Source organism: Pyrus communis, chromosome 14 (genome assembly GCF_041283825.1).
Source record: "Pyrus communis isolate YQ-2024b chromosome 14, ASM4128382v1, whole genome shotgun sequence".
NCBI classification, from domain to species: Eukaryota; Viridiplantae; Streptophyta; class Magnoliopsida; order Rosales; family Rosaceae; genus Pyrus; species Pyrus communis.
The window spans coordinates 3,581,533-3,609,171 of record NC_142578.1 but is presented as its reverse complement, the minus strand read 5'-3'; the positions used below and the strand labels follow the sequence as shown (position 1 = coordinate 3,609,171).

Genomic DNA, 27,639 nt, shown 5'->3' with positions numbered 1-27,639 from the left:
TTCTGCGCTTTGTGTGAGTTCTTTAAAGAGTAATCCTTGGGCTGGGCTTTTTTTTAAGATTTTGATTGGCCCAAACTTTAAGCAAGTTTTCTAAATCTTTGGATGGGAAAATTCTTGGGGCCCCAAAAACAAATTTTGGGTCAATAAAATCATGACCCAAAAAAAAAAAAAAAATCCCTTTGAATTCAAGTCAAATTAATTTTGTTTGGTTTAGATCAACCTGTTGAATTGTCCCTGTCCTATTAGTTCACCTCTCCATTTCAAATCCAACCACAAAATTATGCTGTCAACCCAGCCAACAAGTTGAAGGCAATTTTGGGCATGTGTATGCATCTCATTGTGTAGGGTTCTATGAGTAGTTAGATCTGATGTTGAAGGCCAAAAGTTAGGGAAAATGAAGTTTGGACTACCACACCTAGCAATCTTGTGGTCCTCAAATGTTGACCATGGCCAAATCCCAAATTACATGAAGTGACTAAAAAACAAAAACATTAAACTTTTGTGCTAAAGATAATGTTTAGACTTGATACCATTAGAGCCATAAATTTGGGTGAGATTGTCGGGATTAGTCGCTCACGCATTGTTTTATCAGATGTATATCATTGATGGAGTTAGTTGCTCACATATTGTTTTATCAATGAGTGAGTTAGATTGTTAATTGGTCACCGACACGCTATTTTATCTAATCACTTATCCATTAAACCAAACAAGTGGGTTTTGTTTAACCTACATATCGAAACCTAAGAATTGCTTAGAAATGAAGAAAATAATTTAACTCCATTACTCCAAAGATGGTGTATTTAGTACACTATTTTCTAGTAAAATTCTTCTCTATTTGTAAGTTGAAGGTTTTAGATTTAATTTATGTGAATGGCACATTGGACTCAAATTATTGTGGTTCGCTCATTCGTATAATTTAGCGCTCACTCGTATGATTTAACCCAAATTCTTTAACTCTTAGTGTGCATATATCAATGTATTAAAAAAAAAAAATAGTGCATTTTGGGACCAAATTCGTGCATTAATGTATATGGAGGAGATGCATCTACTCAACTACCTGTAAAAGAGTAATCGTAAGATCACGTTGGTACCGATGGGATAGAAACCAAGACTTTGTGGCGGTCAAGTCAATAAGCAATTTAAGACTCAAGCAATGGGCATGATATAGAATCCGTATTAAACCGAGAGAATCCCGGAAGATATGTAGGAGTAGATATTGCATCCTCTTAGGAGTGTGATTATTTGGGCGCATGCCAATCACTAAACTATAAGAATCTCCAAAAATATATGAAACTTATCTGATCTCAATCAGATAAGGTCTCTGTACCTTGCAAAATAAGAATGATCAATCTCAACAAAGTCCACATACTTCGCCTACCTTTCCAGAACATAGGATGATGGTGGCATCGTTGATCCATTTGTGCATCTCAATCTGATAAGAATTGTTGATTCCATGACCGAATTTATGAGATGTTTGTATTCTGATCCGTTTTACTCCTGCTCTTAAAATCATGGTCCCACAGTACCAAATACATTTGCTTTTTTCTTTTAATTCCTTCTCTTTGAAAGCCAAAGGCCACCACCTAATTGTCCTCTTCCTTTGCATGTGGAATTATGAGGAGTGATGATAACCTTATGTAAAAGCACCTTATATAAACAAGGCATGAATGATGATACATCATATACAGGGTACACAATAATTTTAAATTTTAATATTAATTGCTATAATGCCACTCAAGCTAATTTTAAGTCCACATCCCATGTGGGAATACAACACATTGCAAACCCTATACTTCAAATTAAACTCTTTTTCTTTATTTTTAAGTCACCCATCTATATCTAAAAACAATATGATACTACTTCAACGAAATTCCCAACTCGATTTTTCTTTCTTACGTCTTCGCTAAATTGTCTCGTTCTTGAGTTTTATGATATTATAAATTCTCGCGTTCTATGCGAAGAAATTAAGAAAGAAGTTAACTTATGAAGAATAAATTCTTCCGTAAGTTATCGACTAATCTTCCCACGTATTTTCAAAGACGTGATGGAAAAAATTTCTTCTTGGCAAAAAACCATGATCCATACGATATCATTGTTCTTCGACTTGTTAATATATGTTGTGATTTAAGGTTGAAATAATGATCAAAAATCAAATTTATAATCCTCCCAAACTGCGACTTGGTACGATGAAATTGTGAATTCTTCAACTTAACTTCCTCTTAAGCTTGTGGCATCAAAAAACTAATGATTATGTATGTGGTCTAATATTTTAGTAGATAGAATATTGAGTTTTCATTCATACGTTATGGGTTTAAAACTTTCTCTTTTAAATTATAATAGTTTTGAATCCCCCCTCCGTTCTCTTAATAATAATGAATTTAAAAACAAAATTTACATGAAAATTTAGATATATAAATTATGACGTGCCAAACAAGCATAGCAGCATGCAGTACCCTAACTAAAAGAATGTTTTTATCTTGGCAGTATCTACTACATTCTCTGTATATATACTGTTATATTATTATATTATATTGTGTCTATATTACTCCTTGAATACTTAAACGACATATGTATTGAGCTTGGAAACTTCACGTTATGTGTCGTACCACATACAAAGCAAATTGCACATGGCCTGCCCCCTGCAAATAGGACCGAATTGAGTCCAGACCAAGTTCTCATTCTCTGTGCATGAGACATTTGGAATAAGGCTTAATTGTTCTCACCTTCAATACATATATGAGGAAAACTTGATAACGTCGGTTTCATGCACCAGTTATATGTTGCGGAAGGCAGACATATTTGACGTATAAAATTGGGAAGGCAGACATATTTGACATATAAAATTAGGAAGATAGACATATTTAGCGTATAAAACTGAGATAAGACATCTCTTTTACATGTATGAAGGTCGGTTTAGAGTTTCTTGAAAGTTGAAATTCATATGTCATCGTGTTGGTTTCTGTTTTTTATTCTAGCAAGGGTGATTATATATTATTTCACATAAATTTTCTCGTTACAACACCTTTTTTTCTTTTCAAAATACGATTAGAGCATTAATATTATTAATATTGTCAATACTTATACCTGACAACTGTCGATACGTCATTGATATAGTTGTCAGTATGATCTTGATGAATGTGATGACCATGTAACCAAATTTCACATGGCCAACATGCCAAATTTGCTTCACTTTGGTACATGATTCAATCAAATTGGAGTTGTCATTACAATTGCCCTTATTTTCTGTATGAATTTTGCTTCTTCCTTGTCCACAATCATTGCCGTTCATCGAATTGAGGTAAGCAATTATTTAACTTCAGAAACCATTTAGCTTTCCTTTGAGGTGTGAAGTGTAAGCAGATTGGTAAGGAGAGGTTGAGAGCTGAGACGACCCACATTTTTAGTACGGTTCTAATTCTAAAACATACATTTCTTGGCCCACAATTAATTAACAAATTGCATTTCTGATTTGATTTTGTTGGTCGACTAACAGTTTTCAAGAACTAGTAAGTCAGATATTTCACGTTCAGCTCATGTGGATGATGATGAGTTTATTGTGTGACGCAGTCTAATTTCGCTCCTTCTAAAGTAGAATCTCGTTGTATAAAAAAAATACCAAAACTATAAATATTATAGTTGAATTAGGGTTAGTTTGGAAGTGTTTTTAAAATGATAGAAAATACTTTTAGTGAAAATGTTCTTCAATTCCAAAAGTACTTGAAATGCTTTATGCAAGAAGCAATTCAAGTGCTATTCAGTTGCATTTTTACTAAGAATTAATTCTAAAAACGCTCTCATAAAAAAACGTTTGCAACTATTTTAAAAGCAATTTCAAACGAACCCTTAAAAATCGACACCCTCTTATAAATTATCTGATGCACATGGTCAGAAATTTTATAATTTTGTATCCATTAGCATGCCAATACGCTAACATATTAAATCTTTAATTAGTTCAACCCCTCCTATTGGTAGGTGCAACAAACAAAGGATTAATCGAAAATTTAGTTTAATAATCTTTAATTAATTAGTTCTTAAACATGATCAAGTAAACCACTACGTATTATGTTATGATTTACTTGCATATCAAATGTATTACCAGATCTCTTTCACTACAAGTGTAATCATTTATTACTAGAACTATTTCATTTAGTACTACGGTCTAGTGATATTCTTCTTTATTTGTAAGTAACAGGTCATAGGTTCGATTCTCGTCAAAAACGAATTTGAACCATATTATTGCTATCCGATTCTTGTCAAAAACGAATTTGAACCACATTATTGCTATCATATTGTGAGGTTAAGTCTATCATCTCACTCTTTGTATAGATAATATCGTTTATTTAAAAAAAAAAAAAAAAAAAAAAAATTTGTAGGCACAACGGTCACGTGACCACCTTAATGCTAGGCCCAAAATTAACCCACCCACGTACCAACCATAACAATTTACTGCCGGCGTTATAATTATTCACGTGCTATCTTGTCCCCTAAATCTAATTCACTTCCCCCGAATTCAGGTCCTCGGATCCTTTTTGGAAGGATCTAGAGAACCTTTTAATCGTGTTTGTTCATCATAAATTGTGTGATCAATTTTTATCAAATATTATTTGTATTCAATTTTAAATATAAGATTTAAAATAATTTCTAATTGTATAATGTACGATAAATAGATACGATTATATGATCTCCAGAATCCTTACAATGAAGATCCGAAGAGGATCCTCGTTCACTTCTCCCTCCATCCTTTTCTTGAAGTTACCCAATTGGACCAATCCGATTCTAGCATGGTGTCGAGCTCACGTGAACCACTCCCTATCAGATGGAGAAATTTTTCAGTTTGTCGTAAATAAGACCCAATGCACCAAATGTTATAATACAAGTTGTTGTAAAGTTTTTTTCAAGTATCCAACCACTTGTGTTATTACATTTAATCTATCAGATCGCGATCCAACACATTGAAAAATCTCTTCATTTACTTGAATAATATTTTGTAAACCACATGATGTGACCGTTGATGGTTGAACTCATTTTGTAAATTATAAAAAATAATTTAACCATCGACCGTCACATCATATAATCTATTAAAATAAATCGATTTCACAGTTTGATTTCTTTCTTGTGTTCTTTTATTTCTTTTGTCTTTTATTTACTTAGAGAATGCGGAAATAAATAAATATATGATACTCATAATATAATCCGTAATCTGATACATAAATAAAAATCCGATTTCAGATTAATTCGTAAAGTTAGTTAATCACGTTCCCATTCTTTGTCCCCTAAATTCACGACTTTTTGTTTCCCTTGTTGCAAGTAAACATACTGATTGAAGGTGATTTGGAAATCCAGCAAGGTTTAATGACTAAATTATCCTTGAGTGAAGTAAAAAACTGGTAATCCTTCACCCTGCCAGTCATTAATCATAATCACTCTCTTAAACAGGAAATTAACGAATAACGACTTCATCCCCTTACCGAAACGACACCGTCATCATTACCCTCCTGAAAACTTCCGCGCACCGACTCCTTTTTCTCTTTCAGTTTAAAAAGCGTAAAGCCTCGAACCACCTTTCTCTCCAAAAACACACCGACAGAACCACCATCAGCTCCACCGGCAATGCTGCTGGAGATTCCGGAAGCTCCGCCGCCGGAACCGTAAACTCGACTCGACTCCACCAAACTGGCTTCATCCACAATGCCTCCCGCCCAGAACCTCAAGCACCGGGTCTTTATCTGCCTGAATAAGCTCTCCGACCGTGACACGTACTCCCTCGCAGCTTCCGAACTCGAATCCATCGCCCGAACCCTCGACCCGACGTCCGTACCCGTTTTCCTCTCCTGCATCCAGGCCACCGACGCCTCCGACAAGTCTCCTGTCCGCCGACAATGCGTCCACATGATCACCGTCCTTTCCGAAACCCACGGCGACTCGCTGTCCCCGCACCTCACCAAAATGCTCAACAGCATCACCAAGCGCCTCCGCGACCCGGACTCCGCTGTCCGATCTGCCTGCCAAACCGCCGTCGCTTCCCTCTCCTGCCATGTCACCAAGCCCTCTTCTTTCGGCTCTTTTCTGAAGCCGTTAACAGACGCGCTTTTCACGGAGCAGGACCCGAACTCGCAGATCGGGTCGGCCCTCTGCCTGGCGTCGGGAATCGACTCCGCCCCTGACCCGGAACCCGCGAAGCTGTCGAGGCTGCTGCCTAGGCTCGAGAAACTGGTAAAGTGCGACGGGTATAAAGCGAAGCCGGCGGTGCTGACGTTGATCGGGTCGGTGATCGGGTCGGGCGGGGCGTCGGGTCACGGAGCTTTGAGGAGCTTGGTTCCTTGCCTCGTCGGGTTCCTGAGCAGCGAGGACTGGGCCGCGAGGAAGGCCGCGGCGGAAGCGCTGGCCAAGCTGGCGGTTGTGGAGAGAGACGAGTTGTCGGAGTTCAAAGCTGGGTCTTTGAGAACGTTCGAGGCTCGGAAGTTCGATAAGGTAATTTTAATTCCTTTGTTTTCATAAATAATTATTTAATTATTGAGTTTCTAGCGTACTTAATTTTGTTTAATTTGCTAATGTGGGTGATTTGGAAATGGCTTGCAATAGGTGAAGGGTGTTAGGGAGGTTATGAATCAGATGATGGAAGCATGGAAGCAGATTCCTGATCTCTCCGATGAGGCTTCGCCGCCGCCGCAATCGATTGCTTCCTCCAAAGGTATTACTAGATTTGAATCATTGATTGCTCATACCAATGGATGATTAATCGATCTAAGTTTTATGTAAATTCATTGGATTAGTAGGTATTATAGTCTTTGATATGATTTTATCTGATGTTCTTTTGTTTATTGGATTCGGGTTCTTTGATGAATCCAGAGAATGCAGGTGATGGACGCCAGCCGGCTAGGTCCAGAAACTGCAACGTTCCTGGTTCCGGTGCTCGCCAATTGAAGAAGAAACCTACTCCGGCTAGTATATCAACTCCGCCTGATAGTTCTTATGCTACCACTGCTAGGAACAGAAGTACTTTGATGAGTAATGACAAGAAAGTGAATCCAGGAATGTTTCGGAAACCAGGTCATAAGAAGCCTTCAGATTGGGAAGCTGAGATTAGTGTGCTTAGCGCTCCCTCATCGGCTGGGGCTTTTAATGACGGTTTTAAGGAGACAGATGAGAATATCCCAGAAAGAAGGATCGACGGGAACACAAAACGGGCCTTGTTCCATAGGAGTTCTGATAACAAAGTGCACAAATTTGGTGGGTCAAGGTCAGGATCTCGTGTGGCTCCATATCATGAGGAGAGAGCGGAATCTCCCGTTGTAGTCAGTAATGTTACCGAGAATAGTCATAAGAACCGCAGAGAATGCGAGGATTTATCCCTGATCCGCAATCAACTTCTTCAGATTGAAAAGCAGCAGTCCAGTTTACTTGATCTCGTGCAGGTTTGTTTCCACGGCTTGAAATCGAGTTTACTCTTAAGTAATTTGTGTTATTTTCCTGGATAATTGCAGCACTAAATATGCCTATATTATATTTAATCTGTTGTTAACAAGTATAACCAACTCTTGTAGTGCATTTTGGTGTAGGGCTTATTCTAATCATTTTCTTCATTTCACTTCTTACATTAGAAATTCATGGGTAGCTCGCAAACTGGAATGCGTTCGTTGGAGACCCGTGTGCATGGGCTAGAGCTAGCACTGGATGGGATCTCATATGATTTGGCCTTGTCAAGTGGAAGGATGACCAAAGTTGACTCACGCCGCAGCTCATGTTGCCTGCTACCTGGTGCCGATTTTTGGAGTTCCAAGTTCTGGAGGAAAACAGAAGGCAGGTACTCAACCTCAAGGTATCCTAATTCCAGTGGCATTGCTCCGGCAGCAGCTATGCGCTACAGAGCCGATGACAATGGCAATGCTGAAACATCGGAGAGCCTTAGGTTTCCGCTCCAGGATAGGAGTGGATTCATTGTAAACCCTTTGGCAGAGATTCGGAGTGGCTCAAGGGGTGTATCTGAAGGAGCACGTCGCTAGCCAGTCAAATCAGCAGGTACTGCACAAATGTTTCCGCACGTAATAACTCGTTTCTTGTACTGCTAGGCATTAACTTAATTCGCATTTCCCTTCTCCAGATTATGTTTACCAGTCCCTGCAGCATAATTTCAGCCGGAAAGTTTGAGTTTGTCACCGGCCTGGTGTGATCGATGCATGAATCCATGATCAAGGCAAAGTGAAGGTAATAGGTTTGTGCTATATTCTCGCCTTCTCGGTTTATCATAAGAGCAGCCTCCAGGAAAATTTGCAACCGTCGTACTCTTGAGTATACCGACGATAGTAGTCTTTCATACGATTAAACGAAGATACAGAAAGGAATATATTGCGTGCTATTCGGTAAGTGCACCTCTTATTGTTCTTTGCAGTAAGATTTCAAAGGAGTGTGATATATCAACAAATGCCATTTTTCTTGGTAGTTGGTACAGAGAATGTATTGTGTACAGAGGAGTAGAGTATCATTTTGTAGCTTTCTTCTCACTGATTACTACTTGCTCTTAAAGAGTTTTAAGATATGATGATGATGAATTCTATACTTTTCGAGTACCGTTGTTTGTTTCGTTACAAATTTATACAGTTCCAAGTAAAAACCATAGTTCATAAGTGCTCTCAATCGTCTACTCGTTTCGGAATTGGACAACGCCAACTCAACCCGACCCGAGCCGACCTTTAATTTGATGTACGCAACTATGTTTCATCATTAGGGCTATAATTCTTGAAAGGCCAGGTATATGCGAAAATTCTTGAATGGACCGGCCTGAATCGAAGATCCAATGGCTAAGGATCCAACGGCCACGAATCCCGATCAATGCCGGTCCATTCTGAACAAACTCAGGGCATATGAAAAGGTCTGGCTTGTCACCAAAGGAATTCCAAGAACATACGAATCGATGAATTTCCAATTCAGAAAAGTTTATTTAGTAAATATTGAAAAACAGTTACATATTCGAGTTATCGAAATCACATAGAAATAAAACGCGTCATCCGAATCACAAATATCTCCATAGCATTTGGAAGTAAAGCCAACTGATGGCTCTACTGGTTCAAAATCTAATTCCATTACTTAAAACGCGAAGGACAAAGACCAACACTGTAATGTTCATAGAGGATAAGGTTCCCGGACGCACCTGACTGCCGTGAAAACTCAAAATTAAGGGGCTTGCTCAGCAGTAGCACCCTCTTTCTCGATTTTCTGCGCAGAAAAAGAAACTCGGTTGGGGAGCTACTGAAAAAGGGTTAAACAAGAAGCCTACGAAAGCATTATATACGACGCCATTTTCTGCTAGAAACACAAAAGACACGGATTTAACTAGTAACTGTATCGTCATCTTTTTTACAGTTTTGATGACAAGATAGATAACACTCAACAGATTTGAATAGCATCTTAAGCACTTGATCAAAACTCCGAAAATCTATACTATGAAAACTGCGGCCTTATTGCATATTTCCGTCGAAAGGATTCGCGTATGTATAATCGTGCTAGGTTGTGGTTTTCTCGGGTACTTATATTATAGAAGCAGTTGTACCATTTTGTTAAGGGATTGGTATAACAATCACACCAATCGCACTGGAGCCAAACAAAAGCGACGGCACATACCAGCACTCACATATTTCCAATTTGCAGTCATTCACATTGATCAATCCTTACTCTAACAAAGCAACGGGAATAGCTACTGTTCATTAGGGCGCGCGGTTAGGGGTTCAAAAGCTTTTCACTATCGAAATGTGGGAATAATAACCCGCCCTGAATACAGGAAATCGGCCCCTGCAACGATTTTCGCAAAATATCCGGTTATCTAACATAGTCGGGGATGCATAAACTTCATCAAACAGATACATTTCTGGTTCCAAATCTACCCAAGTGCTTATTTTGGATCAGTTAAGCTGAGGTTCATCATCCTCTCAAGTTATAATTCCCAATAAACCCTATCATTCTATTCTGCTAGAGCTCCCATCAGAATTCAATTCACACATACCTACCCAGAGCCAGAGATGCAATTTGTGTAATGTTAATCCAATAATTAAACTGCTAATACAACCTAACATCTTATAAATTTATGTAATTACAGAAAAATTAGGGTAGGTTTAAACGAAAAGGGACGATCTTTCATGCTTCATACGAGATCACAGAGCATAGAAATTATCCCCAATAATTGAACGCATAAAGGAAACCCTAGCTGGAGAGAGAGAGAGAGAGAGAGAGAGAGAGAGAGAGAGAGAGAGGTGTTAGAGTTACCGATTGAGCTTTGTGCCAGGCGAGGCCTTTGTAGACATTGGCGGAGAAGGTGGCGGTGAGGTATAAAGTGGTGACGCCGAGCCCCGCCGTGAACGCCTTGAATGCCCAATCCCCTGCCTTGCTCACTATCCCCATTTCTCTCTCAGTCTCTCTCTCTCTCTGCGAGTTTTTTTGGTATCGTCTGTGTGTGGGGGGAGTGTGCTGCGCGCAAGCTCCGACTGCTTGAGGTCTTCAATAAGCTCCACAACTAATTCAAAGCCTCTTTTTCTATATTTTACTATTTAAACCCCAAATTTTGTCCCTTCATATTGAAGGTGAAATAGCGTGAGTTTGTAACTAAACAAGTAATTAAGGTGTGTGATAGAGCTGAATTCAAGTAAGTAAGGGTATTTTTGGAATTGGATTTGAGATGACTAAAAACATTATGTGACAATAAAAAACGTTTCTGACTATGTTTGACATAAAAACTTAAATGTTTACAAGTCGGGAAATGTTTTTAGGAGAAACACCTGTTGCGAACTTCCTTTGGAAAAATCCATCTTTTTATTGTATATTGTTACGTGTTTATAATAAAAAGCACTTCTAGCAGAAAACGCTTATGAATAGAAGTACTTTTGATATAAAGAGCCAAAAACACTTTGTAAAAGTGCTATCCTCTATTGACAACCGTTTGACCTATGAGGTGAATTATGTACGCCCTAAATTACTCGGGTTAGTAAGCCACTATTTCATCAAGGATGCATAGCAAATGAGTGAATTCCAAAATCTATTTACCCAAAAGGAACAAGAGAGGAGGTAAATTCCCAATTAAAACTAGTAATTACCAGCTATGATAATCAGTTTCATTCATAATTTAGTGACTCACTAAGTGAGATTTGAGCAGCATTTACAAATACACAAAAAGAAGCATTCTGAATGAAAAAAAAATTGCAATTTAATCATTTAGTATATGCTGCAATTTGGAAAACATTGCCAATTTGTTACTACTAATTCGAACAATGGAACTGTCCATTCTTCTGATTCTCTTATACCAGATGCAGTTCATCTGGCATTCTTTCTAATTCGACTTCAATATCCTCGCCATTACTCTGCAAAGTCCGTCAAGAGCTCTATCACCTCCACTTCTTCTCCGACAAAGATATAAGCTGTGCAACAGAAAACGCACAAGGCATCGTAAGTAACGTTATTCGATTCTCATCCAACTTCCCAACAGGTAAAGTTGTTCAAAGCGACAAGATTGTTGACTGTTAACATTCATTTCTAAACAAAGAAAACTTCAGGCTGCTCAATCCCTCGGCTGAGGAAATTAGGGATAAACCAAAAACAAGTTGAAAGTAATGCAGGCTCCTATTAAGGTGAAAGAAAGAGTTGATGAATAGGTAAGCACAATGCCCTAGGATATCCAAAAAAAAGACGGAGGCAAATCACTCCGAGGCATCTGAAACTTCAGTGAAACAGACAAACAAGAACGACAACGGGACAAGTGTAATGCAATAAAAGTTGATCTTCAAGAATCTGAAAAACACAATGAAAAACTTGATAGAAGGAGATTTTACATGGCAATTGATCATTTTTGGAAAGATATAAATCTCTTGGCGAATGTTATGAATCTTTTAGGGTCGTGATCAGGGCGAATGACAATCTTACACAACTATGGTCATTGGCATCCTATTCCAGGTTATTGATATGGCAACACCAAACAGCATTTCAACATCGAACCAGCTTGAGTTCGGCTCAAATTCACAATATTTTTCAGGGTAATACAGACATACTTAATCTTTTGCGGGGAAGAACAGAAGACAAACTAGGCAAACACTCAGATTGACCTTCTCAGTATTCACCACTAAAAAGTTACTCTTGCTTCTTGCATAACTTTTACTAATTCTACCAGTAGTTTTCATATACAACAATGTAAGCCAGAGGTGACACAAGCACACTTACATGCAAAGAAACACACATGACAAGAAGTAAACACTAATATCATGATTATCCCTACCTGACGAGCAACCTGTGCTAGTCGTCGACTTTCCCGGGATGATTCAATCAACAAGCTCGATTTCTGTGGCTCTATAGAACCATTTTGTTCCTCGCCTGTGTTCCTTTCCAAAGTGTCATTGTCAAGAAGAGACTTGCTTTCATGGTTGCTCAACGTGTCCTTCTTGCGCTTTCTGCAGAATGTATATTTGAGAAATTTATTGTTTTCAGGTTGACTGGCAGTGCCATCATCTAAATCGGATACTTTCGTATCTGACTTATCTAATGGATAATCTTTTTCAACATCTGTTTTGCATGCCAGAACCTTCAAGCTCTCAGCAGATATACACGCCTGTCCGGTCAATCTGGATTCTTCAATAAACGTCTTGTCATCATTCGTTGCCTTATGAACACTATCATTTTCAGTAACATTACCACATTCCGACTGTATACTCGTTTCAGTTTTATCCGGGAGTATTTTTGAGGTTGAAATGGATGATGTGACTTTTTGAATTTCATCTTCAGACTTCTTGGAAGCATTATCTGCGAGAACACTGTTATTGAGTGAAGAAGCAGAAGTTCTAGTGCATGATAAATCAGATACTTGGCGCATTTCCATCAACTGATGAGGATCAAGATACCTGCATGAGGGAGCTTTACTTCTCCTAAATCTAGCTGCTCTCTTTCTCTTCTTCTGAAAGGACGTAAAGGCAGGTGCTTGAATATGGCTACCATCTGCCTGCATCACTTTCAGTTCTTCCAGGTTCTCCTCTACCCCATTCGTATTATCACCGTTTATTTTAGGGGTTTTACACAGTTGTTCATCATCTCCTCCGATGAGTGTTACATTCTTCCCATCATCAAGTCCAGAAAGAGAGAATTTTTCATCCAACAGGTTTCTTTCAAATGCACGAATTCTCTGAGTGCATCCATTTCTGTATAACTCAGGATCTTTACTTCTCATTACTAACGAGGCGAAATCAGGATTTTGAACATAGTAATTATCCTTAAGAGAATCATTTCCACCGTAACACCCTTTCCTCTCATATGTCCCATTCGAAATTGAATTCGTTTCTTGAGTTGCAATTGCATCTAGCTGCAAATTCAATTGCGATGTTATTGACCCTCGAGCTGCAGTATCACTCTCTAAATTTTGCCCATCCGGCTGTCTTGGATTGCTTCTCGCCTTCTCCAGTTGAGCCTGCACTTCACTCAACTCTTCCCTAAGCTCCTTCACTATATCCTCAGCTTCCTGCAGCTGCGCTTCGAGTTCGTCAATCTTTTCTTGTTGACTCAAGGACATCATCTTTGCCTCACCAGCCTGAACACACGGCGAAATCAATCAAACCCTCATTCATTTCATCAGTAAATTAACAACAAGCATGTCTTTTTCTCCAAGAAATCCCCTTTCAAATGAAAACAAATATATCCTTAACCAAACAACTGATCATAAAACACAACCTTAACCAAACAAAAATTACACTAACTTAGTTCACAAAACACAGCCTTGACCAATCCAAACTGCAAAAACCACATTACTGAATCCACAAAAAATCAAGGACAGTTAAACCCAACATCCAAACATACAAAAGCGCAATCCCATATTTCCCATTTGAGACAAAAACAGGTTACCGTCGAATCCAACATTTGTTTGAGCCTAAGAAGCATCCGAAAGGCTTCGTCTTTCGCCGTAAAGAGCTCCCTCTGGAACCGCAGAGCTTTCCTCTCCGACACCACAATTCGAGCCGCCGCCTCTTTCGCCGTGTTGAGGATTATCTCGGCGTACGCCTTCTTCAGCGCCGTCAATTTCTGATACAAAACCCAAAACCCACCAAGCAAAGTCAAACAAAATTCGACAGCAAACCGAACACAATACAAGATCATAGACCCCCAAAAAAAAAGTAGTTAGTTGGTGGGAGAGTTCAGAGTTCAAGGGGAAGAGTCGAAATTACAACCTCGGACTCGTCCATTTCCACCAATGCATTCAATCCCGACGCCGTCGCAGGTTTAAAACGAAGTCGTTTTTGGGTCTGAGTAAAAAGAAGAAAGAAGGGGAGGAATAAGAAGAAGCAGACGCGAGACGCGGAGGTTTTTCAGTTTGCCCCCCTCACTTCGCAGCAGCTGTCTGTTAGGAACTGAATGTTTTTATCGTATTACCGATTTACCCTTGTTGCCCTCCTTGAATTGCGATGTTTGCCACGGACCCTGACGAGCCGCAGACCCCGGTGCGGTTTTTTTGTTTTTTTTGCGTTTTCAGTTAACTGTATTGAGGTTTGTGGGTCTCGATCCATAATCACGGTCCCACTTTTGGTGACGTGGACGTCTATTAGGCGCGTACGTGGTGAGCAAACACGTGGCTCGATGACATGCATTTGGGCTTGTTGCGGGAGGAAAGAGATTTTCCCCAGATTTCTTTCATCAAAATTATTGCTTCAAATGATTCGGGTTTTTTAAATTTCATTCAACGGTTTATTTGTTTTGATTTCTTAAAAGTTATGATAATTTTTTACCATTAAATGAAATTTAAAAAATCTGAATCACTTGATTTAGTGATTTTAATAGAACGAGATCCAGAGAAGATTTATTTACATTGTGGGAAAAGTGAGCTTTCAAATGCGTGGTGCGACAGTTGGGTTGGGTGGCGGCGATTGCGGGCCTGCTTACTTACTTACTGTGGGCGCGGTTCGGGTGGATAACCGGTTATAATTGGACCCGACCCACTATCTGTACACGCCTTCTTCCCCCTGTTATCCACAACCGCTTCCACGTGTCCTTCTTCAAGCTCAGTCTTCTCCCACCCGCTCTCCCCTTCTGTTATCTCCTGTAACTTTCTCGAGAATTTCACAGAGAAAATCCAATCCGAAGCTCCGAGAGGCTCATGCGAGCCTACTTACCGAAATGTCCTTCTCCCCCACGCTCTCCATTTCCAGCTCTTCGCCTCTCTCCACCTCAATTTCCAAAATTAACCCCAAGTCCCACCACCTCACCGTTCTCACCAACTCATCAACCCACCGGAGATTCCTCTCCGGCCGCACGACCTTCCTCTCCGGCGACCGCCGGCTGGAGTTCTTGTCCAGGGCGAAGCCGAAGGACCTCATCCTCGGGAACCCGTCGGTGACGGTGGAGAAGGGGAAGTACAGCTACGACGTCGAAACCCTAATCAACAAGCTCAGCAGCCTCCCTCCGCGCGGCAGCATCGCTCGGTGCCTCGACATCTTCAAGAACAAGCTGTCACTAAACGACTTCGCTTTGGTGTTCAAGGAGTTCGCGGCGCGCGGCGATTGGCAGCGGTCGCTTCGCCTCTTCAAGTATATGCAGCGCCAGATATGGTGCAAGCCGAACGAGCACATATACACGATAATGATCAGCTTGCTCGGCCGCGAGGGGCTGCTGGATAAGTGCGCCGAGGTGTTCGACGAAATGCCTAGCCAGGGCGTGGTCCGCAGCGTCTTCAGCTACACCGCATTGATCAATGCCTACGGGCGTAACGGTCAGTATGAAACATCCCTTGAATTTCTTGATCGAATGAAGAAAGATAAGGTTCCGCCGAGTATTTTGACTTACAATACTGTGCTCAATGCCTGTGCTAGAGGTGGGCTGGATTGGGAAGGGTTATTAGGATTGTTTGCCGAAATGCGGCACGAAGGAATACAGCCTGACCTTGTTACTTATAATACTTTGCTTAGTGCTTGTGCTGGTAGAGGGTTAGGCGATGAGGCAGAGATGGTGTTCAGGACTATGAATGAGGGTGGGATTGTTCCAGATATGACCACGTATCGTTACCTTGTTGAAACTTTTGGTAAATTGGACAAGCTCGAGAAAGTCTCGGAGCTTCTTAAAGAGATGGAAGCTGAAGGGAATTTGCCTGATATTACGTCGTATAATGTGTTACTGGAGGCATATGCTGAATTGGGGTCGATTAGAGAGTCAATGGGTGTGTTTAGGCAGATGCAGGCTGCGGGGTGTATGCCGAATGCTGCTACTTATAGTATTTTGCTGAATTTGTATGGGAGGCATGGAAGGTATGATGATGTTCGAGAGCTTTTTCTTGAGATGAAAGTGAGCAATACGGAGCCAGATGCAGCTACATATAACATTCTTATACAGGTGTTTGGGGAGGGTGGGTATTTTAAGGAAGTAGTGACTTTGTTTCATGATATGGTGGAGGAGAAAATCGAGCCGAATATGGAGACGTATGAAGGGTTGATATATGCTTGTGGAAAGGGAGGACTCCATGAGGATTCCAAGAAAATTTTACATCACATGCACGAGAATGGAATAGTGCCTAGTACCAAGGCTTATACAGGGGTTATTGAAGCATATGGGCAAGCGGCATTGTATGACGAAGCTCTTGTTGCCTTCAACACAATGAATGAAGTGGGAAGCAAACCATCCGTTGAAAGCTACAACTCACTGATATATGCATTTGCAAGAGGCGGACTATACAGGGAGACTGAAGCAGTCTTGTTAATAATGGGCAAGGCTGGTGTTGCCCGGAATGTCCATACAGTCAATGGCATGATAGAAGCTTTTAGGCAAGGAGGTCAATTTGAAGAAGCTATCAAGGCATACGTTGAGATGGAAAAGACAAGATGCGATCCCGATGAGTGGACCCTTGAGGCAGTTTTAAGCGTTTACTGCGTTGCAGGTCTTGTTAATGAGTGTGAGGAGCACTTCCAAGAGATTAAAGCCTCAGGAATATTACCCAGTGTCATGTGCTACTGCATGATGCTTGCTGTTTATGCAAGGAGTGACAGGTCAGTATTCATTCAATAGTTTCACAGTTTTTTTGCTTTCATTTGTTATAGTAAACCATCAATTTTTAAGCTAATGGTTACGCTTACAATTATCCAACATCATATGTTCCCTGGAGCACATAAGATATGTATTTGCTAAGAGGAGTGGCAATGAAGGATTTAGGATTACTGAGCTTCAGTAACTAACCTACCAGTCTTATTATGTTCATAAATTCTTAATTTATGTTACATTAGTATCGTAAAATCTGTCTTCCTAAACTCTTAATTCTTAATAAGTCCATGTTATATTAGTTGCTTGCACTGCTCCAGACAATACATACTCTCTATCACAGAATCCAACAACTAAGAGAACTGGCAATAAATATGTGCAGTATGGCCTCTGCAACCTTAAAGATGTACCCGTCATTCTCCATTCACTACATTGTTAATCTTATAGCCTTTAGCAATTGGTCACAGGAGAACTTCAAATCAAGGGTACTTTGATTACTCTTGAAGCTTTCATGAGTATCATTGGTCCATGGGATTTTGAAAGTTTTGAAAGTCTTCTTCTTGCTTTCAGGTGGGATGATGCCAATGTGTTGCTGAATGAGATGCTTACAAACAGGGCATCGAATATTCATCAAGTGATTGGGCAGATGATCAAGGGAGATTATGATGATGACTCTAACTGGCAGATGGTAGAGTATGTTTTTGACAAATTAAAATCCGAAGGATGCGGCTTGGGAATGAGGTTCTACAACACGCTACTAGAAGCACTTTGGTGGTTGGGTCAGAAACAAAGAGCTGCGCGAGTTCTTAATGAAGCAACACAGCGGGGGCTTTTTCCTGAACTTTTTCGTAAAAATAAACTTGTGGTGTCTGTTGATGTGCACAGGTATTTGGAGAATTTGTTTCTTTCTAGCCATGTTCTTTGTCAGCTTTATTTCAATCTTGACGTTGGCCATTTTGCAGAATGTGGCAAGGCGGTGCATATACAGCAATGTCAGTTTGGCTAAACAATATGTATGAGATGTTCCTCAATGGCGAGGATCTACCCCATCTTGCAACTGTTGTTGTAGTGTAAGCTGCTCTTTTCATTCTACATTTCTTTTCTGATGTTCTTGTTCTGAAAGCCTCTTGATTAAATAGTAGGGTTTATATGGTCTGGGTATGCTAGGATTTATGTAAAAATTACATATTCCCAGTTTCTCGTTGTTAGGTCTATTGTTGAATGCTGCATATATCGCTGCTTGTGTGCATTTGACGATATTGATGACGTGCTGTTACTCCTTAACAAAAAAAATTCCGCTTTGACTTTAACATAACAAGCATGAGAAATAAAAGTTAAAACTCGAAACATAATCTATACATGGGCAGGTCTGACGTATGTTTTTTTCTTTCAGCAAAATAGGCTATACTTAAACATGCCATTAGGTGTCATTTGGCGTATTCTTAAACTTGCATAAATACAGCTATTTTATATTGCATTAGAATTCACAGATCAAAGTATTTTGTTGGGGACGGATACAAAAGGGGGAAAAACAAAAGGAGAAAAAAGCACGAAATGCTATTTTTAAAATTACGACACATTACATTCCAGAAATAGAATTTGAAGTGTTTCTAACGCTGTTATTGGTATTGCATTCATCAACTTGTCTGACTGCGGTTGATCTGTTTTTTATCTATCAGACGAGGGAAGATGGAGAAAAGCTCAATAACACAAGATCTACCGATCGCAAAGTCTGCTTATACATTTCTGCAGGATAATATGCCAGCTTCCTTTTCTTTCCCAAAATGGAACAATGGTCGAATTCTCTGTCAGCGCCCTCAGCTCAAGCGGATCCTATCAAGCATCGAACCATACACAGATGAGTCCGAAAGGAATAATATTATCACGTTAAGTAACTCCCCGTTTCCTCCTCCCGGAACAAAGACATCCTCCAGTGCTGTCAATAGCGGACGGTATAATGATGCCGGTTCTGATGAAAGAATTAGGACAAGAACGGAGGTTTTGACAAGCATGGTTTAAACACACACTAGATATATCCGTCACTTACTAGGGTTCGAAAGTTTTTGCTCACTTATTTCCCAAATCAGTGGAAGAATGGGAATGCTGCTGCTCCAGTTTTGTGGAGAATGATTTTCGGGTCATTACCAATACAAGTGTTGGCTAATAGCTTGCCGGAGAAGGCAGCTTCGGTCGCACTGCAAAAAGCTCTGTTCGACGTTGTTTGCAGCTTTTTTTTAGGAAGGCGTCGAGGATAGTGGTTTTGTAGCCGTAGGTTATTCTTTTTCATGTGTAAATGGACGATAGAATTTTGCGTCGAAATATTTGTAGACGAGTTAACAGATTTGCTTTTAGTTCACAAAGTAAATGACCTGCAAATGCTTATGTATTAAGGGGTGTTCATGCATCTATTTCTGGGGAGTCTTGAATTATTGATCTTAACAAACGAAAAACATAAATTGGGACCGTTTGAAATGCTTTTTCAAAAAGAACTTTGGCTCAAAAACGTTTTACCGAAAGCTCTTCTGTAGCATATCAAAAGTTATAATAAAAATGCAAGTTCTTATTGAAAGAAGCACGAGGCTGATTCATCTATCTCTCTTTGGAGACTTATAGACATCTATCTCGGTTTCTCCATCATTTTTTTTGAGACTAAGAAGACACTCACGGGAATACAAAGAGATATCACATGGTCCCAACAGTACGCCATATACCTACTTGCTAGGATTGAGATTCTTTCCGGAGATCAAATTCCGAACCCTACAGATTTCGACAGTTCAATTTAAATCACGCAGTTTCATTAGTATATTCTCACTGACCCACCACACACACACACAATCTGTCTCAAACGCTGAAGTATCTCTCTCTTGAATAGTTAGAATTACTCAATCCTTGAGCTCAAGAGCGTGAGATCCGAAGAGGATCTCAAGGGTTGAAGTGATAAAGTACCAAGAAAAGATGGACATTGCCGTATCGATTCGAATAATAAAAGCAAAAGCAGATTTAAATTCAACCACGTTTATCTAAAAGCCATAAAGTAAAAAAAAAAAAAAAAAAAGGGTCCCAAGTTAGAAGTAGAGACACTTGCTTCCGTTGGAAGTGCATTCTTTGATGGGATCCCTCACTTGCTGCCTGACATTTTTAATCCATGGGCTCTAGAGCTGGAGATCCGAAGAGGATCTCAAGGTTGAAGTGATAGAGTACCAAAAAAAGAGAGACATTGTTGTATCAATGAGAATAATAAAAGCAAACGCAGATTTAAATTCAACCACGCTTATCTAGAGCCATAAAGTCAAAAAAGTTATGTCCAAGTTAGAAGTAGAGACATTTGCTTCCATTGGAAGTGCTTTCTTTGATGGGATCCATCACTTGCTACCTGGCATTTTTAACCAATTCCCCTTTTATTCCAAAATAAGCAGTTGAGGTGATGGCTTCTAATTTCATCCAATGATACATCCTTATGACGCGTGAAGGAAAATTCTGTCGTATAACATTACACATTGTAAAATGTAAATATTAGTTTGTTTTAACTATTGTTATCAGAAATAGCCTTCAACATATATACCGATACTAAATAGATAAGGAGGGCCTTGTGCACCATTTGAGTGCATGTGTGGAATTAAAATTTAACATGATATCGTCTTTGGATCTCTACCTCTATAGCAGACAGACTCAAAAATTCGGATCATTCAATTTAAATTTTGCAACCTCCATTGTTTATTTAACATGCTCATCTTATACACAAAATCACACCCTCATCTCTTCATCTCCCTCGAATGATCCAGATTTTCAAGTCCATCTACTCCCAAGATAGAGATCCAAAGAATGAGGCCAAGAAGAAGAAGATAGAGTGCAGCAAATAGATGATGGAGCCCCACAAAAACCTTATCTTTGGTGTTATCCTAGCTGCTCACAGAAGCACTCTTACCCCACTATCAAAGTGATTAGTTTATCTATACATATAATTTATAAACGCATATGCATCTATATATGAAATCAACACTAAAGGTGAACAATGTTTTTGGTGTCACCAAACTTCAACAAAAAAAAAAAATTGAACAAAAATGTCTGCAAAACAAAAAAACTTTAAAAGCATCCCAAAATAATGTATCAAATAATGTAGGGGCATTTTCGTCGTTTTAACAATGTTTTTGAAATAATTAATTTTTTTTGTACTTTTATTTGTTTATTAGTACCTCACAATGGGCTAGCAAAATGTGATTCAAGCAGCTGTTCATTCAATATTATTTTCTCTATTTTTAAATACATTCAAAACATCTTAAGAGGCGTGTAATGCCAGTTATAAAAAAAAGTCTTTCACACACAGATAATAATGTGATTAAATTAGTTGTCAAATGATTGGTTTATTTTTTTTATTTTTTTACAAACGATATTATCTACACTAAGGGAGAGGGGATGAGCTTAACCTCACAATGAAAATAATGTGATTCAATCAATTGTTTATTAAATATTATTTTCTCTATTCTTAATGTAACTTTATAGAGACCGATTTCATTATGTGGATTTAACTGTTTTAATTGGTTTATGAAGGGTTTTTTCTAGCATGATCTAAGATTATTCATTTACTTTGTCAATTTACTCATATAAATATATTTAAAACGTGTAAATCGTACATGTTGTGATTCAAAAAATACATTATGCGTGTTCATGAAGGCTTGTATATAATAAAGTGTACGAGCTTAAGGGATAACGAAAAAAAATCTACCCCTTATTTTCAATGGACTAAAAGCGAATATGCCAACTGGAAGGTCCATATAGCATCTCTTAATATTTTAATTAACTTTATAATACATCCAAGATATATAAGTTAAATAATCATAGATTGATAACTACTATAAGCATAAAGATTAGCATTGAGCTGGTTTAATTAATAACTAATTGCAATTTGCAAGTAAGTTAAGATTTGGAAAGTGGGGTGTCACTCCTTCGGGTTATTGAATTAATACTCCGTCACTTAAAGCACTAAATTTTAATTTTTAATCTAATAGATGTTCTATTTTTGTTTTGACAACCATTGAATTTGACCAAAAAGTTTTAAGTTACAACAAATTTACAGAGTAATATAAAATTTTAGTTCATTTTGAGATTGCTTTTCAACAATAACATTGAATAATACGAGAAATATTGATTGAGATTAAGAATAAGTGATTAAAAAAATCTGTTGTTTTGACTACCTTGAACTCGTTTGGGAGTTGTTTTTAAAATAACTGAAAGCACTTGTGAAAATATTTTTGGAATTAATTCTCAATAAAAATGCAAGTGAACGTTGTGCAAGAATGATATAACTGAAACTTCTTGCAAGAAATACTTAAATTACTTTGAAAACCCAAAAAACTTTCTCTAAAAATACTTTTAATCATTTAAAAAATACTTACAAACGAACCTATAATACCGTGACAACTCTCTTGTGCATGCGTGTGAGGTTTAGGATGTGGATAATTAAAAATGTAATTATTTGTGTTATCTCCACTGCTTTGGATAACAAGTTGGGTTCGACCGGATAAAGAAAAGGGGTGCAGAAAACATATAATATTTTGTGACAGCATGAATGGGTGGTTGAGTGGGGTCCCATTGCCGAGTGAGGATTCTGATCAGATTCTTTTTGTGAGAATTCTGAAAATCTTTTAATCACATCCGTTCATTATATATTATACGATTAATTTTTGTCAAGTAATGTTTATATTCAATTTTAAATAAAAAATTTACAATAATTTTTTATTATACGATATACAATGAACGGATGTGATTGGATGATTTCTAAAATCTTCACAAAGAGGATCATGCGAGGATCCTTCGGGCTCATTGCCTCTCTCTAGTAATTTCTTATTCCCTTTTTAACTTTTTCTAATTTTTAATAGCTAGGGTGGCAAGTAACCCATATGGCATTAGATGATTCGGATTGTGAAAAAAATCCAATGAAATGTGGAATCTTTGTGTACAAATTTATCACCAAGCAACATTTGGTTGTCACGTCCCTTCCATCCCATTTTCATGTATATAATATTATCCATAACTGTTTGGAAAAATCGGATCACGTTTTTCAGATAATAAAATAAATAAATATTAACTCACATCAAACGGCGTATGTAAGATCCCACATCGGCGACGCGAGGGCTGATCTTGAGCCTTATATGTCCATGCCCAGGGCTTTAACTTCAAGGAGGCCTTTTGGGGCTGCGGCCTGCAAAAACAAACCAGTGAGTAGCCTGGGGTCCGCGACATAGTCCGGCCCAGGAATGCAAAGCGGACAATATCCTTGGAGGAGGAGACCGGGATGTGACAATTTGGTATCAGAGCCAGACTCGCGGCCGTTCGGTGTGCCGACGAGGACGTCGGTCTCCCTAAGGGGGGTGGATTGTAAGATCCCACATCGGCGATGCGAGGGCTGATCTTGAGCCTTATATGTCCATGCCCAGGGCTTTAACTTCAAGGAGGCCTTTTGGGGCTGCGGCCTGCAAAAACAAACCCGTGAGTAGCCTGGGGTCCGCGACATAGTCCGGCCCAGGAATGCAAAGCGGATAATATCCTTGGAGGAGACTGAGATGTGACAGCGTAGCTAGAATTTTGATAATTTGACAAAAGATTGAGATGGTGATCAGTTAAAAATAAAAGCATTATATATTGAAGGGCAATATTTAGTCATACAAATATCCTCATGTTTCATGTGACTAAGTTTCTTTCTTGGTTCATTTTAACATTGTAAGATAAATGCTAATATTCCTAATTATAATATGGTCTATTAATTCTCAAAATTATCATCACTAACACTACGCATATCCACTTACTAATGTTGAAATGCACGAGTCAATAATTCCTAATTTTTCAAATATTAGATTACAAAATACAACGTCAGAGCTAGATAAGATACGTGTTAATAGATTTAAAAACATAGAAAGCCAAAATAACTCCAACTCCATACTATATAAGTAGTGTTTAAATATCAATATGCATGTTTATAAAAACGTCAAGGAATATACTAGTATTAATACATGTTGCCGTTGATGAAAATTATGAAAATTTACAATAAATGGATATATCAATTCATTAAGATTTAATCGAAATTAAAGAAATATTTAAAAAAAAAAAATTAAAAGTTCGAAATCTGATGCTCATGAATTAATTAAAATTTGCAAGGAAGGAGAAAATGTGGATGCGGAGGTGGAAAGCATTACTAGGGCTATAGGCTATAGCCAATGAAGTTGGCACGGTAGGGCCATAGGCTATAGGTTATAGCCAATGAAGTTGGCACGGTAAGGAGGGCAATCAAGGGGCGCATTCCGAGGCGTTTATTAAAAACATAGAGGTTCTTTTAGTTGGGATCATATTAGTCCCGAATTCTTCTTTAATATATTAGTGGAAGACGGAAATATTTCAATTAGAATAAAGTTTATCTCTAGACAAATAAGAAAAAAAAAAAAAAACTTGGTTTAAATAAGTAAGAGTAATTTGTAACAATAGTCACTCAATTTTAATCAAATTAAAGCGATGATCTCTCAACTAAAAATTCATTACCATTTGTCTCTCAACTCATCAAAATGTGTAGTTATAGTCATTTTCATCAACTTCGTCAAAATTTGTCAGAATAAGTTATGTTGGAAGGACCATTGCTACAATTAGGATCCCTCAACTCATCAAAATATGTAATCAAAATATGTAATTATGGTCATTTTCGTCAACTTCGTCATAATTTTGTCAAAACGAGTTATGTTGAAAGGACAATTGCTACAATTATAGTTAAAGTTAAGGGATCATTGCTCGAATTTGGTTGAAGTTGAGGGACCATTTCTCTAGTTTGATTAAAGTTGAGGGACCAATGATAATTGATTTTTAGTTAAGAGACCATAACTGCACGTTTTGATGAGTTGAGGGACCAATGATAATGAATTTTTAGTTGATGAATTATTGCTCTAATTGAGTTAAAATTAAGTAACGTAGCAACAATTTACTCAATAAGTAAAGATGTCCGTTCGACGATCCACATGGTGCCACCTCATCCCCGTCGTCTCCCACGTATATAGATAAACCTTTCCCGCACATAACTCTTCGCTCCATCTTTTTTATTCGCTCTCTTTTTCTTCTCCGAATCGTACGGCCCCAGATCCATCGTCGCCGAAGAAACAGAGACTGATCGACCGGAAACGTCGTCGTCGCGGTCGGTGAAGATGTCGTCCGGCACGTGCTCCACCGTCGAGCCCGCGGGCGCGGGAGAGATCATGCTGTTCGGCGTGCGCTTGGTGGTCGATTCCATGAGGAAGAGCGTCAGTTTGAACAATCTCTCGCAGTACGAGCAGCCTCAGGAGGCCGCCTCTAACAACGGCAATAACGGCACCGCCGCCGGAAAGGATGACGCGGCGCCCGGTTACGCCTCCGAGAACGACGTCGTTCACAATTCTGGCGGGAATCGCGAGCGCGAACGCAAGCGAGGTCAGTCTCTCTATCCTTCTCCCCGAAATCTCGGATCAGTGATTCTAAACTCATCAATCATTCAGTCAATTATATTTGTTGTATTGGATTCATAAAAAACTGGAACAAATTTGAATAGTGTTTTGGTCGTCGGTAACAAAATTTGCGTTTTTTGTACATAACATTTGAATTTTGCATGTTCTAAATTAATCAAATTGCTAATTTTGTTTATCTGTGTTAATCGATCATTTTCGATATCGGAAAAAGAAGAAATTTCACTTGAATTTAGTTAATTTTGGTTGAAGAATGTGTATTTATTGTATATTGTTCTGATCAGGGGTTCCATGGACGGAGGAAGAGCACAAGCTTTTCTTGTTTGGATTGCAGAAAGTAGGGAAGGGAGATTGGAGAGGGATCTCAAGAAACTTCGTGAAGACTCGCACCCCGACTCAGGTTGCCAGCCACGCACAGAAATACTTTCTGCGCCGGAGCAACCTCAATCGCCGGCGCCGCAGGTCTAGCCTCTTCGACATCACCACTGATACGGTAACGATTTAATACCCTCTAGTTCTGTAACAATTTAATCCAATTCAATTCATGTATTTTGAGTTTTGTTGGAGCTCAATATGTTCATATGGATCTTAAAAGTAGTTGGTTTGCAGTCATTTGAATTGGCGGACCTTGTTTATAAGTGCTTTAGTGCATAAAATGGGTATGCAATTAGTGAAATTTCGATGCGATTTTCTCCCTGATGAGTTTCTAGTGTGAGCATAAGATTATTTACATTTTGGCAGTTCAAGATTCGGATTGCTTTTGCTAGCTCAACAAAGTTAAGAAAACGAAATCAGATTGTGGATTTGTTATTCTGCTGAGTGGATGATATAATTTCGTTTGTCTAATCAGTTGTTTTCGACAGTTTTTCACCACCACCAATGGAAAAAGTAAGCTTATCATGATAACTTCTTTTTCTTGTGTGTTAGGTCGCTCCAACTCCAATGGTTGAAGAGCAAGTACAGCATCAAGATAACATATCTCAGTCTCAGTTGCATCCGTTGCCACCCCCGCCACCATCCGAGTCTCGCAATACTGGTGGTTTTTCGATGGTGCCAAATTTTCCAATGACTGTAGGTCCAGCTGTCTTGCCAGTTCACATTGAGAACCCAATGGGAAATCTAGCTCTTCGACAAGCAAATCCCGAGAATAGTACTTCGGCCAAGCTCGTCCATCCAGTTGCCCTTCATTTGGCCCCTCATGCAACCGCAATATCTGACCTAAACTTGAACTCAACAACATCGACCCTAACTCTCAACCTCTCCTTGTCAGTGGACTCGAGCGAACCATCGTCAAGGCATTCGGCTTTCCAGACAATGCCAGGATTCAGCAACGGGGATAGCATGATCAGTGTCGCTTGAGAGTGTCGATTTGGGGGAATAGTTTATAATTTAGGCATGGTAAATTAGGTGACTGAACTGTTTTTCTTCTTCTAGATTGTTGTACAGACCCTTCAAGATAATATTATGTCCTTTTCTTGCTGTTTTTCTGCTGTTATTATTCAGATTCTTGGTTTCATTTGGGTGTTTTTGTTACTGGTGTGTTGGTCCCCTCCCCTTGCTGGGGCCTTGTCTAACTAGTGGCTTTCATAGCTTTTTAAGGTGGGAAAAAAAAAAAAATGTGAAGTTTGGAAAGCATCGTTTGGTATACCAAGTGTTTTAATACAGGTGGTTGGATATTTAAAATTTTTTAGCTTGTATTATAATACTTAGTGTATTGAGTCGCACCAAAAATTTTCTCCTCCGGCACCCCATGGTGATGTCACCAAAATGTATTGGACTCACGGGGATGTCACTGCATCGAGAACAACTTACGTAGTATAGGTATACTGTCTCTCCGGTGTTGTATGTCAACGAAATAGGAATTACATGGACAAAAATTTATACGTCTTGTACAGGATGTCACTATGGTGATGTACCCCAACTATGTAAGTCGTCTATCATAGCGTTATGAACTAGTACAAAAACGTGTCTTAATAATCACGTGCTAATGATACGACATTTGTCTAGTATAACATTCGCTTGGGATACTACCACAACGTTCCGTCTCATGTAGGTCTTTCTTCGTGAGTGGAGAGCATTCTCTTATCCCTTACTTATTTTGGATGGACAAATTTAATTTTGCGATTGTGGATTGAATGTGGCATGGCCGTCAATAATGGATGATGGTGGTTGTGTATAGAAACGTGCA

General features: G+C 38.9%; 4 protein-coding genes across 4 annotated transcripts; 3 read left to right on the top strand and 1 right to left on the bottom strand.

Annotated features, from left to right (window-relative positions):
- Positions 1-5,412: 5,412 nt before the first annotated feature.
- Positions 5,413-8,556, top strand: LOC137712728 (TORTIFOLIA1-like protein 3). The gene is made up of 5 exons (XM_068451872.2): positions 5,413-6,471; positions 6,583-6,691; positions 6,850-7,415; positions 7,602-8,019; positions 8,102-8,556. The coding sequence occupies exons 1-4, from the start codon at positions 5,689-5,691 to the stop codon at positions 8,001-8,003; spliced, it is 1,860 nt and encodes a 619-aa protein (XP_068307973.2). The 5' UTR covers positions 5,413-5,688; the 3' UTR covers positions 8,004-8,019; positions 8,102-8,556.
- Positions 8,557-11,057: 2,501 nt separating this feature from the next.
- LOC137713838 (uncharacterized) lies at positions 11,058-14,460 on the bottom strand. The gene is made up of 4 exons (XM_068453193.2): positions 14,187-14,460; positions 13,864-14,040; positions 12,254-13,552; positions 11,058-11,402 (listed from the first exon to the last, which is right to left on the bottom strand). Exons 1-4 carry the CDS (start codon positions 14,199-14,201, stop codon positions 11,370-11,372), a joined length of 1,524 nt encoding a protein of 507 aa, XP_068309294.2. The 5' UTR covers positions 14,202-14,460; the 3' UTR covers positions 11,058-11,369.
- A 469-nt stretch (positions 14,461-14,929) lies between these two features.
- Positions 14,930-19,385, top strand: PTAC2 (plastid transcriptionally active 2). Its single transcript, XM_068452113.2, has 4 exons — positions 14,930-16,988; positions 17,548-17,862; positions 17,940-18,047; positions 18,657-19,385. The coding sequence occupies exons 1-4, from the start codon at positions 15,130-15,132 to the stop codon at positions 18,994-18,996; spliced, it is 2,622 nt and encodes an 873-aa protein (XP_068308214.2). The 5' UTR covers positions 14,930-15,129; the 3' UTR covers positions 18,997-19,385.
- Positions 19,386-25,035: 5,650 nt separating this feature from the next.
- LOC137713017 (transcription factor MYB1R1) lies at positions 25,036-26,934 on the top strand. Its single transcript, XM_068452245.2, has 3 exons — positions 25,036-25,419; positions 25,736-25,944; positions 26,379-26,934. Exons 1-3 carry the CDS (start codon positions 25,158-25,160, stop codon positions 26,808-26,810), a joined length of 903 nt encoding a protein of 300 aa, XP_068308346.2. The 5' UTR covers positions 25,036-25,157; the 3' UTR covers positions 26,811-26,934.
- The last annotated feature ends 705 nt before the right edge of the window (positions 26,935-27,639 follow it).

Excerpts from the sequence above, each read along its gene's own strand:
- LOC137712728 (XM_068451872.2), top strand. The coding sequence starts at position 5,689 with ATGCCTCCCGCCCAGAACCTCAAGCACCGGGTCTTTATCTGCCTGAAT. Across the intron at positions 6,692-6,849 it reads ATCGATTGCTTCCTCCAAAG|AGAATGCAGGTGATGGACGC; the intron begins GTATTACTAGAT and ends TGATGAATCCAG. Across the intron at positions 7,416-7,601 it reads GTTTACTTGATCTCGTGCAG|AAATTCATGGGTAGCTCGCA; the intron begins GTTTGTTTCCAC and ends TTCTTACATTAG.
- LOC137713838 (XM_068453193.2), bottom strand. Across the intron at positions 13,553-13,863 it reads AACAAATGTTGGATTCGACG|GCTGGTGAGGCAAAGATGAT; the intron begins GTAACCTGTTTT and ends CCGTGTGTTCAG. Across the intron at positions 11,403-12,253 it reads TAGCACAGGTTGCTCGTCAG|CTTATATCTTTGTCGGAGAA; the intron begins GTAGGGATAATC and ends TCTGTTGCACAG.
- PTAC2 (XM_068452113.2), top strand. The coding sequence starts at position 15,130 with ATGTCCTTCTCCCCCACGCTCTCCATTTCCAGCTCTTCGCCTCTCTCC. Across the intron at positions 17,863-17,939 it reads GTGTCTGTTGATGTGCACAG|AATGTGGCAAGGCGGTGCAT; the intron begins GTATTTGGAGAA and ends GCCATTTTGCAG. Across the intron at positions 18,048-18,656 it reads CTTGCAACTGTTGTTGTAGT|ACGAGGGAAGATGGAGAAAA; the intron begins GTAAGCTGCTCT and ends TTTATCTATCAG.
- LOC137713017 (XM_068452245.2), top strand. The coding sequence starts at position 25,158 with ATGTCGTCCGGCACGTGCTCCACCGTCGAGCCCGCGGGCGCGGGAGAG. Across the intron at positions 25,420-25,735 it reads CGAGCGCGAACGCAAGCGAG|GGGTTCCATGGACGGAGGAA; the intron begins GTCAGTCTCTCT and ends TGTTCTGATCAG. Across the intron at positions 25,945-26,378 it reads TCGACATCACCACTGATACG|GTCGCTCCAACTCCAATGGT; the intron begins GTAACGATTTAA and ends CTTGTGTGTTAG.